Here is a 14,187-nt window from a genome sequence, read left to right on the forward strand (position 1 = left end):
GTCCCCAGTGTCCTTTGATAAGTAGCAAATTAAAACCGATATAAGGTTAAATTAAAGACTCCATCATGCAGTCTCTCTTCAATCCTATATAGGCCTTCATATCTATTCGCAAGGTGATCAATATCTCCTGTAGGGATGTTTTTTTTTCTTTATTTACACTTCAAAAGCTCCGGTGTTGATTTAACACCAACCCGGAATCTATATATGTCCACACCAGAGAAATATAGAAACAACACCAGATTGGAATCAAACCGAGGCTGTTTTAATACTAATTGGTGTTGTATAAACACCTTTCTGATGTTTAACACCAGAAAGGTGTTTATACAACACTAATAGACAAAAACGAAACTGGTGTTGTTTAACACTTCTCTTGCGTGGACATATATAGATTCCGGGCTGATGCTAAATCAACACCGAATTTTTGCAGTGTAGGCCTATACCCGCCATCGTTGCATGCAATTAGTAGGATATGTACCAAATTATACTTCCAGTAAACTCGAGATATATTCCAATATTTCATATCTATAATCTTATTATTGTTATTATACTGTTACGAGTATTACGAGGTGAGCTGACCCTTAAAAACTCCGGTGTTGATTTAACACCAGCCCGGAATCTATGTCCACACCTGAGAAGTGTTAAACAACACCAGTTTCGTTTTGGTCCAACACCAGATAGGTGTTTATATAGCACAATTTGTATTAAAACATCATCGGTTTGATTCCTAACCGGTTTTGTTTCAATACTTCTCTGGTGTGGACATATATAGATTCCGGGCTGGTGTTAAACACCGGAGTTTTTGAAGTGTAGACCGTTGTAGAAGATTTTAGATTTAAGAGATCTCCCCCACATCCGGGATCACCACGCATATAATTCATATATGCTATTACGTTGTAATAATTATATTAATGTTTCATGTTAGTTTTAAAAGTTTTTATAATGTGTGCACGTTGATAAACCAAAGGGCCAAAGGTATGAAAGGTGGGATTCTGAAATGAACGCGATGAAGTTAGGAGAGAAAAAAGAAAGAATGAGCTAGGAGAGGAGACAGAGGCAAAATGAGTAAAAAGAAAATGAAGGAGGCATAACAAAGCGTCTGAGCGACTGAGCACATAATATTACGCTTTAAAATGAAAATGTAATTTTTGTGATAAAGATTATTATATAATATTCAGAAAAAAATTGCATTTTTTTCAGTTTCCTTTTACATTTTTTTTCATCCTTTTTAATTCGTCGTGGAACTTTTTTGTAGAACATGAACCGCATGACCCCAAGCCATCGCAACTAGTTAGAGAGAAAGTGAAAAGGGGGGGGGGGGCTTAACTGGAAGCGGGGATCGTGTATGAAACGAGAAAACGTTAAAGGAGAATAAAATTAGTTCGACTACAGCTATGGTACATGAAACGTTATAAAAAGGATAAATTTGTCTCTAAATGCAAAATACAAGGTAATGAAGAGAATGAGAAGGGTCAGGAGCATGAAATGATTAAACCCTTATAACAGGATCTACTCAAAATGGGCGGCATCTTTGAGGAGAACGTCTAAGGATAAGCCCTTCAGTCACGATCCCGTAGCGCCGGGTTTCCATTTCACTTACTAACATGCAATATCTTAGCAGAAAGGAAGAGAGAAAATTAGACTGGGAAGATGAATACGGAAGATGAAAATAAAAAGAATGATTTTGATTCCCAGTAGGGGCCAATGACTCTCTAATGGCTATTCCAGTAGACAATGAAACAGATTTTCATGGAAATATAGGGTTATTGAACTTAATTTTAATTGACCCGTCCCTACACTAAAAGAGGAATATTTTCATTATCATTTTTCACTGGCTCAATCCCCTTCATCTTTTGCGACTGGAATATGAATCAAAAGGATCATGGCGGTAAAAGGAAGGAGAAAGAGCAATTACAGTGAGATAAAAAGCATGCTGGTATACTAGACAAAAAAAAATAATAATGTAGGTCTCCTCATGGCCCGGTTGTAAAAAAAAAAGGTAACAAAAGAAGAGAAAAAAACTTTAAAAACATGATTTATTCTGTTACTAGATGTTTCTTGGGGATTTCTGTTTCTATTGATATGTATTTATTTAGGGCTTTCATGTAACATTCCTACTCTGGAATACAGAAGGGAGAAACTCAGTCTGGATTTCGCAATGTCTTTAACCAAACATCTGACATTCAGTACCTGGTTACCTCCTCCAAAAAACTTAACCATCAATCTCCGACATACTCCTAGATATTAGCAATACAAATGTAAGACAAATCGATTTTGCAATAGCCCCATGCCATATTTCAAAGAATATAAAGACATGCCCAATCGATAAACACATTGCTCATTTGAAAGCAATACCAGCCTACTTGCAATATTAAGTTTTCTCATGAATGAGGAAATCAACTCTTTTATTTAATATCCATATATTTATATTGATCTTTTACAGCTTACTTATTTTGTTTTTGTTATTCTTAATTTACCTTTTTTCCTCATGTTCTCATGTACATAAATTTTCACTGCCCAAGTATTCTTTCCTATATACACATATTTCTCATGTCAGTTTTTTTTTTACAAAGGTTACTGCTTTTTAATATTTGAAATATGTAATGAATCTTGTTTTTACTTTGTATACATGACCAATTCAGCCATTTTGCTGCGACTCATGTTTTTAATAAACCTTGAATTGAAAATTGAATTGAATAATTCTTTGACAGGGCATTGAATTATTTATCTGATTTATTACATTGTTTATATTGTCTTTATCCTTGTAATATATGATATCGGGTGTTTATTATAAGGGGCTGGGGGCATCCCCCCCAACATGCAGAAAACGTACAATTACCACCTGATTGTGATTTTTTTTCATGGTCAGCCCTACCACGGCTAGGCCTTTTAACTGACCGAAGTTTTTTTTATTTGTTTCTTTACTAATATTTCTCATCAACATGTCAAACATCGATACAATTTACAACGCCTTTTATATGTTGTATTGTAATAAATCTATGGTCTATCAGGTGATCAGTCACGTGACATTATTCATGCATCCACTTCTGAATGAGTGAATCCCTTCATTCACGTTTCCACTAGACTAGAAATTCCAGGTATGTTAAGTAAGAAATCACATTTCTGATAGTCACACCGACTCATTGAAAAGTATCGCATCGATTTCGGAAAAGGTAACCTAATACACTTACCATTGTTTTGATAGAGTAGTTACATATCTAACGTAGATCTACCTCGAGCGAAGACGAAGTTCGTGCAGGCTCCACTCCACTTCACTACCGCACCGCTCCACCTACGGTACCGTACCGGTACCCGAATTTCGGGACCGTGAACTCTTTCGGATACTAGTCTAGAGGCAAAGGTGGGATAAAAAAGGTTATTTATTATAAAAAAAAATTATAGAAACAATATAACGAGAAAGAAAAAAAGCTTAATTTCTTACTCTACACCCGTATTTCACTCTGTCCATCCTCCGGTTATCCTCAAAATAGGTGATTTTGGGCCAGTATCTAATTCCTCACACGTATTAATAACGGCCGATTTCAAAACATCGCATGTGATCGGTCGCAGGTCAAATTAAACAGCATAAATATTTATATTATGTTGGAAGGATTTGAAAACATCAAAAATATTCTGAGAATTTGGAAAAATATTCCACTGAATTGTGGAATATTTTTCCGAACTCTTAGAATATTTCTGGTATTTTCTGAGCCATCCAATATAATACAAATATTTATATTAATGCTGTTTGACCTAGTGCGACCGATCGCATGCGATGTTTTGAAATCGGCCAATACGTGTGAGGAATTATTAGATACTGGCCCAAAATCACCGATTTTGAAGATGACTGGAGGATGTACACGAAGTGAAATACGGGAGTAGAGTAAGAAATTAAGCTATTTTTATTTCTCGTTATATTTTTTTCTATAATTTTTACAATAAATAACTTTTTTATCCCACCTTTGCCTCTAGGTATAGGAGTGTTCGAACGAGTTGACGGTCCCGAAGTTCGGGTAGGTGGAGAGAAGTGTAGCGGTAGTGAAGTGGAGCCTGCACGAACTTCGCTCGAGGGAGTCGAGGTAACGTAGATCCAACGACGTTAACATTGCCCGGTACCGGCGTTAGAGCTGAGATTGAGTAGACTGGGGGCTGGGGCTTGATGGTCCCAACATGTTGGCATGGTATCAGTGGTCAAGAAAATGTGTTGCTGCCGGGTCATATCCTGTACGAAACTAGGCCCAGGCTAGACTCAGAGGACCCATTTTGGTCGGCTATCTATTCTTGGATTTGTCATGAAAATCAATTATTTTCATATTTCTGCACAATCATTGGAAAAATATTAAATAAATATGCATTTCACAATGATTTAGATAGGCCTAGTAGAAATTTGTTGCAATCGTTTTCTGGACAGTCCGGTTAATATTTTTTTTTAAATGAGAAATATGCCAAAATTTTCATGTACTATTGGGGCAAAAATTTTCATGTGCGTTGATAATGATATCTATCTGTTTTGTCATAAATATCAACAACTGATGCAAAATATCAGCATAAAAAACAGAAGAGGATATATTAATGAGAACATTGATATGCTTCATGACAGTATTAAACTTAGTCTTAACTTGCTTAGATATATTAGGGGAAACAACATACTCTAGCCTAACATTATGGGTCTAATTATAAGTTCAGTGTAGATCTAGATATCTACTGTAACTTAGCCCTCAATGATTACTGGTAATGATTACTTTAAACAATCTGGTACCATCGATGACAATATGCTTGTTAATACTACCAGCAGGTACTGATGAAAGTGGTGTGGTATAGGTAGCTTTTTTTGTCAGACGAAAAAGCTTGATTCTCTGCTATCCGGTTGTCCCACTGAACTACATACATTGCGTGATTGGCTACACTTCTTGTCAGAAATTTAAATTGTTTAATAAAGACGTTTATTTCAATTCCTGTCTCTGAGTAAGACATCACTATAACTAGTATGGCAGTGGTACACAATAAAAATTGTCTGTTTTGAGAAGTAAAAAAAAAATCATTTTGTTTTTCATGTTTATCCATACACAGTCACATTCGGAGCCAGACATAGTTTCAATGAATTACAAACAGCCTATGGTGACTATAGCTTTTGGTCTATGTATGACGTTTGCTGCATTTTTATTCTGTATTGATAATCATGATCTGAGTTAGAAGTTTTGTTATTAGTTCATTTTAGTGTTAAAAGCTTGCTAGTACAAGATATATTTATTCATGTTTATTTAGATGAGGAACACCACAAAATAATTGCCTGAACATATGGTTTCCTGTCCAGAAACGTTGCATTCAAAGTTTAATTATTCCCTCTTAGATTTTTTACTTTAATACTGAACCTGCTGAATAAAATTTCAAAACTTAATCCCAGAATTTCAATCCTTCTGCACTTAGCACATTCATAGACTTGGACATGATGGACAATGTTTATCAATCTAATGCTGGTATTGCAATTGATGACTCTGACTGTTACCAACCAGACAGCTTACCAGAGGCTGTAGAGAGCGTGTCCAAGGCCCAGAAGCAGCAAGCAAGTGAGATCCAGCAACACCAACAACTCTTGGCCACCCTACAGGTACTGTTTCAGTGAATACAATTTTTTTTTAATTATTTTTTGTTTGGAAAATTTATTCTAAATCAGGGTTCAAATTACGCTGGATTACAATGGGCACCAAGATTTCGGGCATAATTTGATTGTACTTATTTGGGCCTTAAGTCAATAAATATTGGGAGAGGCATCCAGACCTTTCTGAGGGAATCGGAGTTCAAGGTCTTGGGTTAATTCAAGCCTATTTTGAGCCCTGCTCAATTCCTAGTAATTCTTGTTTTATGGTTAAACACAAGTTTCTTCAAATATGACAAAGCCATGGGTGCAGTGAATAGGGCTCATAACTTTATTAGTGTTACCAGTGGCTCAAGTAATTCATCTCTTTTAGGAACGTCGGAGGCTTTTGTAAAATGCAGTACAACCTAAATTAATTTTCTGAGGGTATTGCCCAACTAACAATTCAAAAATACATACAACATGCATAAAAGGTGTTGATACTTTGCAACATTCTTTCCTTGGAAGTTCCAACAAATAAGGAATTCTGGCAAGTGCAATGTATTTAATTTTAAATAAAAACAGTAAAGAAGGAATTTTGCTCTCGACAGGGACAAATATTTTCTAAATTTGTCGACTGGATGAGAGACTAGGTATTCTGTTATCTGAAAACATTACAGGAATTTTTACTGCGAGCCAAATTCATCATGACTCTTTTAAATATTACATAGGAGTCTGTCATGCATGATCACGACCATGACAACAAAATGCTCAAACACTGCATATGCATAATGTGATATTTTTGTTGACTTTAATAGAACATTTATAAAGAATTTCCTTCATTGTACAACCTTCCAAAATCCTCGAAAGAAAGGTGGATTAGTGATTTGTGATGAGAATTAAAATACCTAGCACCAGTTATGTAAAACTCATGGATTCGTCCTTTTTAACAAACTCGTCTTTTGCCTCAAAAGGGGAATTCCTTGGATAGGTACAATGACAGATCGATTTGAGATTTCTAAGAATGTTATTTGTCTCAACTTTACTGAATTCTGTATCTCACATAGGTTTTGTACCATGATCACCCAGTTCTGTGAGCAAAATGTTGTGTATTACCCTTAAAGTGGAATAGCACTTAAAATAATACATGTAGGTCCTTCCTGAACAAATTCAGTCCACTTTGAGTACAATTCCATGTAAGTGAAAAGACTGAGGTCAAATCTATTGTAAAATGTCATTTTGTTTCCATCATTTTAAAAAATGAATCAAGTAATAACTATGTTTGCAATTTGTTTTGTAATATTATATTTTCTCTATTGAAAATACACATCTGAATTCAGCTTTGATATTGCCATTCAAGATTTAACTTTTTTCTCACATTCACTTTCAGTACTCCTCTCTTTTACTAAATTTATCTTATCAGTGGTTCTCATACACCCTCTTTCTGTTTCTCATCCTCTGTGCCTATTTATCCCAAACAATCTCTCTCATTTACCCTCTTTTAATCCACACCACCCCTTTCTCTTCCCTATTTCACATTTCCTCTTTCTTTCTCTCATAATCTCCCTCTCTCTCTCTTGTCCTCTCTCTTCCCCCTCTCTCCCACTCTCTCCACATGTATTCCACCTGGATGCGTAGGAGGAGTTGCTTCAGGGTGAGTTTAAAGACAGTATCCTATAGTTCACAACAGTGGCAAAAGGAAGCAAATCACATGGTCATAGATACATGTGTAAACTTCATTTTGAGTTATTGACCTTTTAATAATTTGCATAATGAAATGCACTATAATCTTTCTGTGCCAAATTTGAAACAGAACTGCAAACAAATAAAACCATATACCTTTAGAGATTTTTTCTTTACTTCTTGTCAATGGTTATGGCTTACACATTTTTTCTTTTAAACAAAATTTTACCCTCGTCAGTAACTTCCTTTTTTGCTTTTCACTATTGTACTGCCTAGCTTTATGTACCAAAAAATAATATGGCTGCTCACTACAATGAGGTGAATGCCATATAATAATTAAAACAAAATTCAAGCAGCATTGGTTTGCCTCAAGATAGAATTATGTTGGGATCATGTACATGTAGTCAGTCACTTCTGTTTTATTCATGGCATACTGCCAGGTTTTTGAAAAATCCTGCACTTTGTTATAATCAAAGAAAAGTCTGATATTTCAAGCTGGGCTCTTCCATTCAAAATATGCCAATGATTTTTTACTTTGGGAGTATAAAAAGTTAATTTTGTTCTGTTTGTTACCCAATATTTAGGATTTTCTTGTAATGTATGAGGAATTAAGCAAAAACCTTTGTAGAATTTAAAAGGAAAGTGTAGAGGTTATGAAAATATGTTATGATGGAAAGGCCACTTAAAGTGTAATTGTTCTTTTTGAAGTAAAATGTAGCATTAATTTTATTTAAGGCATTATTCATACTTAGATTAAAGATTTGACATGTACTGTTATGAAAGTTTTTATTTCCTTTTCCTTTTATCACACCATCAGCTATGAATGTAGCTTGTTTGATAAGCATGCAAATATCCTTGCTTTTTTTTCAGCACAAAAGCATTTAGTTTCTCTAAAAGAAGAGCTGAGGGAGTGTTTAAGGAAGATTTGCCTTGCCCAAGAAAACCACTCTAAAGGGAAGACACACGCTCAAGAATTACAGGAAGGTGAGGGTTCTAATTTTCATAAAATTATTGAAGTCAAATTATATTCTTTTGTTTTCACATAATCATGAAGAGCTGGTTGTCTGTGAAATTAAAGCTGTTCATCTTAATTTATTCAAATGAAGAAAAAAATAGACACTGGCAATTAATGATGCTTTAGCAGTTTAGGATATTGAATTCTTGCCAGTTTTAAATTTAGACCACCTTTTTGTAGTGGTATAAAGGTAGATTAACATTTTATCAAGGTATGTAGATTCCTTAGGCACAGCCCTAATCATGTATTTCCAAGTTTCAGAAATGAGACATAGTTCCCTGGCTTATTTTTATGTCAGTTTTTGGTCCAGTGGTACAACCCAAAATTCCAAGTAAATTAAATTCAAGATTTGATCTGCCCTTTGTCAGGTAAAGGTGAAGATGGTTATGTAATCATTTTCTGTGACTTTTTCTTTTGTTTGCTACATTGTATAGAATATGATTTTTGAAATTCTTTTTAACAAATTTCTGATTTGACTTCATTACTTTGGTAAAATAAATTTACACCTAATAATTTTTTTTTTTTAATCCTATGTGGACATCATCTTGCCAGCTATTGATGCTACAGTTCTTGAGAATGTCAGTCTAAAGCAGATGATAAAAAGGACAGAAGCAGATAGGATAAGAGAAGACAGGTCAGTAAATCAGAATGATATCACACAGCGGCAGATCCATGTATGAGCACATCTGGCCTGTGCCCCCATTTTTGAGAGCAATGAAAACAAATTATTTGAAAATGTTATGCATACGCAAGTGAAGACCTCTTTTTTTTTCTTGCTTGTCATTTTTTTTCTGAACGAAAACCTCCTCATTTTGAGAAATCCTTGATCCACGTACCCTGCTGTCACATATTGGAACAGATCTAGGATCCAACTTATTGAGAGGACACAGAAAAAGTGCATGCATATGTTAGATACAGGGATTTTAAGGGAAATACTTTTTAACATTATTTTTAAACTCCTGTTTCCACATGAACATTTCATCCTTGCTCCAAGTTGATTTTAATGAAATCAGAACAATTTGGGAGAATCATTGTAATGAAGTTTTTTTTTTAATCAATGAAATTCAAAGAATAAAAGTTGTTAAAGAGTGTGAATGTAGATTCAAACAACAGTTTCTGTGTAACTTATATAGATTCTGATGACTAGTATTTGGTCTTTCAGAGATTTCATTGTTACCATTAATGTCAAAGTGTAAAAAACATGGATGATATTTTATCTGGCTATGTATGTGTTTTCCTTCTTTGGGGAGGTAGTGGTGATCTTTCTTCTATATGATTGTTCAAGAAAGCTTGTACTAGGGCAAACTTAAGGGAATTTATAACTGCTGTAAGAAAATTGAATTGTCTCCAACTCATCATACTGTAGCTTTGAGGACACAGAGCACTAAGTATTGAGGTTTCATTGGGCTGGAGGGAGATAGAGAGAAAGCCGCAGTGTCACTTGACTGGCTGATTATGTACATGATAATAATAATCATAAAATGTCAAATATTTGAGAAAAAGGGTTGAATTTCTTTGTTTGCCACTTTGCTTGCTACAATCCTATAGAATGTACAAGGAGTATGGTGAAAAGATGGACAAGTATAAACAAGCGGTTTTAGAGATGGAAGCCAACTCTCCTGATCATCGGGAGCTTGCCAAACAGAAAAAGATCTGTGAAGACATGGAAAAGAAAAGCAAGTTACAGACCAATCCAATTTAGTCATTGATTTTTTCTTGTGGTTAAGTTTAACTTTTATGTACCCCAGATACATGTAAATCCCCCAAAACAACAAGTTTAATTAAAAATCATTATTATTAGTATTTTTTTTTCAAAACTTTGTCTTCCCCTAAACATACAGCTCATGATAAAAGGCCATCTCAGATAAAATTTAGTTAAAACATGCAAAAGTTGAAAATGTCATTAATTTAAGAAAATGTAATGATTTCAATGATTTTGATAGCTCATTATTTTTTTTTAAAGATTCTTTCAATTACAATTTATTCCAACAGAAAAATATAGTAAACTATCATAGTGCCTGAGTTGTATGTAACAAGGTGGCTAAATCCCTCTAAAGTCTACATGTAGATGACTGATTTATCCAAACCCTTTCGAGTGCTTTTTTTTATAACCATTATGTGTTTCTTAAAATCTGTGTAAGTTACCCGTGACCTTACGCAGTTGTACTACTTTTTTATTTTTTCTTCAAACTTTTGTTCTTTTTTTTAGATTTACACATTCCCCCCCCCCCATGACAATAGCCCTGATAACCTAGATGATAATGCTTGTTTACCAATAAGAACCAAGGGAAATCTCAAATCTGATATGGAAAAATAATGGTCAGAAGTTCAATGCAATTATGGATACACAGAACACAAACTTGAATTCTCAATAAGGTATTTCCAAAGTGGACTATATCTATCAATAGAAAAATAAATAAAAAAAGAGACAACCTTGAGGAGTCATTTTAGGATGTATTCATAAATAAAAACAAAATAGAAACAAACATATTCTGAATATTTCTTCAAACTTTGTTTATCCCTCTTTTATATGACTTTATATTGCCCTCACTGTACGATTAGCCTCTCAACATTCATATAAACACAGAGTACATTGCACTGCACACAAGGTTAGAGCATGATATTCACTGTAAAGACATGTATACTCCATTGAATAGCATCATCTCAAGTACGTTCCTGAGTTCCTTAAATGCTCAAACAATCCCTGTTTCCTTACCAATAATGCATTTCCATCAATGTAGTCTTGTACTCGATTGAATAACAATCATAAATATGTTACCAAAGAATACAAGGATCACAAAATACCATATTCTTAGGGTTTTTTCATAAACATCAAATGCTTTATAAATAATTAATATGAAAATTCATATTCCATGTCTAATATTTCATCCAGAGATATTAAGTATCAAGATTAATCTGCTGTTCATACAATAATCTATTTGAGAATCACCCCCCCCCCCCACTCGTACTGTGCATCTAACCTCAATTGGAGTACAGTCCCCCTTTTAAATGAAATGAGTCCTTGGTGTAGTGAGGAGATCATTGGATGATATTACGACTAATCAGTAGGTCTGGAAGACCATATGGCGAAATTTGATAAAGTTTTATATTCCTTGATCTCCACTGGAGGAGTGATTCATGCTTGATGAGAAGAGAGAGATCATGTTGGCTGCATATAACTAAAAGAGGGCAGTGCAACAATGTCTTCTTTTCTAAAATTGAGTTGCAGACAGTACACTTCTGATAACCAAAAATTGAAATTCCATTTACACACATATTGACCATGATTATCCAACATGACTAAGTGTTGAAGCCCCATTTTGAACTGCATACCTTTACTCAGAACATCCTAAAATACCCCACTCAATCAATTTATGTCTGTAACACACATTTTTCATTTTAATGAAAATAACTTTAATGATGTTTTATTATTATCAATGCTATTATTATTTGTTCTGCATAGGTAAAGAAAAGTCATTAAGATGCACAGTTCAAAACAAACTTTCACTTATGACAGAGTCAGAGCTGGGGGAATCTTAATAGCAATTTATCTTTTTTATCCATTTGAAATCAAGAACCAAACCTCCACTCATTAATAAATGGATAATCTTGGCCCACATCAAGTCAATAAATTCATCTTATATTCATGCAGTGATGCACTGGATGAGCCAATATTGATTGCAAAAATTTCACCAATTTTGCAGGAGCAGAATTAAAAGCTGAGGTGGAAATGGATGAAGAGAGTGGGGAGCTGTTAGCCAAACGTAGACTGGAGGATGAATTACATCAACTACAAATTACCAAAGCTGATCAACAACAGAAACTTAATCAACTCAAACAGGAGGTAAGTTAGTATCATCATTACGCTGTATGATGAACAATTAACCAAGGATGACAGAGAATGATTATTGATCTGTTTTCAATTTATGAATGAAGATACATGAACTTTTATTTGAGATTGCTAATATCTCGATACATGTTTCACTTGATGACATTCTTAAAGTACTGCACAGAAAATGATTATGAAGAGGTATTTCTCAACTTTTTAAAAGATAACAAGAGCATGACTGTTAAGATTTTTTTTGTTTAAAAAACATTAATGATATTTCAGTCCATCTTAGAATGCATTTGTTAACCTACTCAGAACTTAATATTACACTAGAATAAGATCAATGGTGGGTAAGCAGTGAGGATTGGAGACTTATTTGGAAAATAATAATGATGTTTAGCAGATTTATGATAATGTAGGAATAACAGTGACTCAAAGTCTATAGAAATGCTTGAAGATATTATTTGCATATGGGATTTGAAATGTTATGTTGTGCTTATAAAGTCAGTTTTATTTATTATTTTGAAATAATGCATATTTGATGATCAATTAAGAGTTATTAGTAGGAAGGCTAGCTTAGAGTATTGGCAATCTTAGACTGATCTGAGAATGAAACTCATTCATTCTGGGCAATAAGTATGAGTGTGGCAAACTGTAGGACAACAAACAACTGTAAATATTGTAACTGTATCTTGATAAATACCATATCACTGATAGGATACTTTTATTTTTGTTTGTATTTGATAGATTACCAAGGAAAATTCCAAGCAAGCTGGAATTCAACAGGACATTGATGTATTGCAGGTAATCAAAACATCTTTAAACCACATTTTATTGTCCAAAGTCTGGTTGCTTTTTAACCATATTTTCTTTTCTAAAAATCTGATCTACGTGCCCCATCAAGCAAAGACTAAAGAACCATGTTGTGAGTTTCTCTTTTGATATATGCATTAAGTTTGCACGGTAGAATGCAGGACTTCCACAGAGTATAATTGAATATCTTGTTTGTCAGTGATCTACACTGCTCAATTTGTCCTTAGCCAGTCAGATGCCAGGATTTCAGTTCCAAACTTATAGCAACTGTCATTGAGAATAGCTGTCAAAAGGCTCCATTCAAAGATCGGAGGACAGTTTTCTCCCTAATATAAACTACACCATCATAGATATGTTCAGTTGGAACAAAGTGAGATCAAGCTTTTCAGTTCTTGGCTCCAGACAAATCAGGGGTGATGCACTACTGTAGCTCACTATTAAAATTGTATTTAGAAGCTGCCTGAAGACAAGTCAGATCTCGTGAAATCTTATCTCTTTAAATTCTAATATCAATATCACATGTGAGGTTGGTTATAAGGATATGATAATCATATACATTTTTACAATGATATAGTAGGGTAAGGCATTCAACATTATGTCATGTTATAAGATTTCAAAAGTAGTTGGCTACCTCCTGAATCCCTATCTAAGGTGGTATTCAGAATTTTGATTAATATAGTTTGTACAGATCTCAATGATATATTATCAGATCAATCAAATGTCATTAAATTTCTCATTTCTTTGAATCTTAAACGTGTGTATTGGATAATAATGATGTTCAACTCATCCTTTTATTTTTTTCAGAAGCGCAACAAGGCGCAGTTGACACGTCTGAAATGCCAACTTAAAGAAGCACAGCTGAGGAACTGGCAATGGGGCCAAGAATCAGAGCAGCTAGAAGCTCAACTGGAACTCCTGAAAAAGAATGAATCATCCATGACCCAGAACTGAAAAGGATTGAAACAAAGCATGACAAGACTAGACATATGAAAAAGGAAAGCTAGCTCGGGAAGAGAAGCTGGTCTCTTTTAGAATTACGAGGCAGCCAAGGGTAATGAAACATAACTATATCATTAAAAATATCTTAAATGAATGACTTTGGATGTTATCTCACCTTTTCTCTTTTTCTTCTTTTTACTTTTGGGGTTAAGATAGGGACTATTATGATATAACATCCCTATGCACTTCCAAAGGACATAGAGATTGTTCTGTTATATCAAGACTGTATGTTATTCGGAGTACAGATTACTCTGCCAAGGTTTTAAACATTTGTCT

At 34.2% G+C, this 14,187-nt stretch overlaps 1 protein-coding gene across 3 annotated transcripts; it reads left to right on the forward strand.

Annotated features, from left to right (window-relative positions):
• Positions 1-3,768: 3,768 nt before the first annotated feature.
• LOC121415705 (golgin subfamily A member 2-like) lies at positions 3,769-13,875 on the forward strand. 3 transcript variants are annotated; one of them, XM_041609012.1, is made up of 10 exons: positions 3,769-3,880; positions 3,970-4,076; positions 5,425-5,605; positions 7,211-7,226; positions 8,126-8,239; positions 8,823-8,904; positions 9,819-9,946; positions 11,975-12,114; positions 12,847-12,903; positions 13,717-13,875. In XM_041609012.1, the coding sequence occupies exons 3-10, from the start codon at positions 5,444-5,446 to the stop codon at positions 13,861-13,863; spliced, it is 846 nt and encodes a 281-aa protein (XP_041464946.1). In that variant the 5' UTR covers positions 3,769-3,880; positions 3,970-4,076; positions 5,425-5,443; the 3' UTR covers positions 13,864-13,875. The 3 variants fall into 3 exon arrangements, with proteins under 3 accessions (XP_041464946.1, XP_041464949.1, XP_041464947.1); XM_041609015.1 differs by having other exon boundaries at positions 3,976-4,076; XM_041609013.1 differs by lacking the exon at positions 3,970-4,076.
• The last annotated feature ends 312 nt before the right edge of the window (positions 13,876-14,187 follow it).

This window comes from Lytechinus variegatus, chromosome 5, assembly GCF_018143015.1.
Source record: "Lytechinus variegatus isolate NC3 chromosome 5, Lvar_3.0, whole genome shotgun sequence".
Lineage (NCBI taxonomy): Eukaryota > Metazoa > Echinodermata > Echinoidea > Temnopleuroida > Toxopneustidae > Lytechinus > Lytechinus variegatus.

Coding starts and splice junctions, on each gene's coding strand:
- LOC121415705 (XM_041609012.1), top strand. CDS start 5,444: ATGATGGACAATGTTTATCAATCTAATGCTGGTATTGCAATTGATGAC. Junction 8,905..9,818: donor GATAGGATAAGAGAAGACAG/GTCAGTAAATCA, acceptor ACAATCCTATAG/AATGTACAAGGAGTATGGTG. Junction 12,115..12,846: donor TTAATCAACTCAAACAGGAG/GTAAGTTAGTAT, acceptor TGTATTTGATAG/ATTACCAAGGAAAATTCCAA.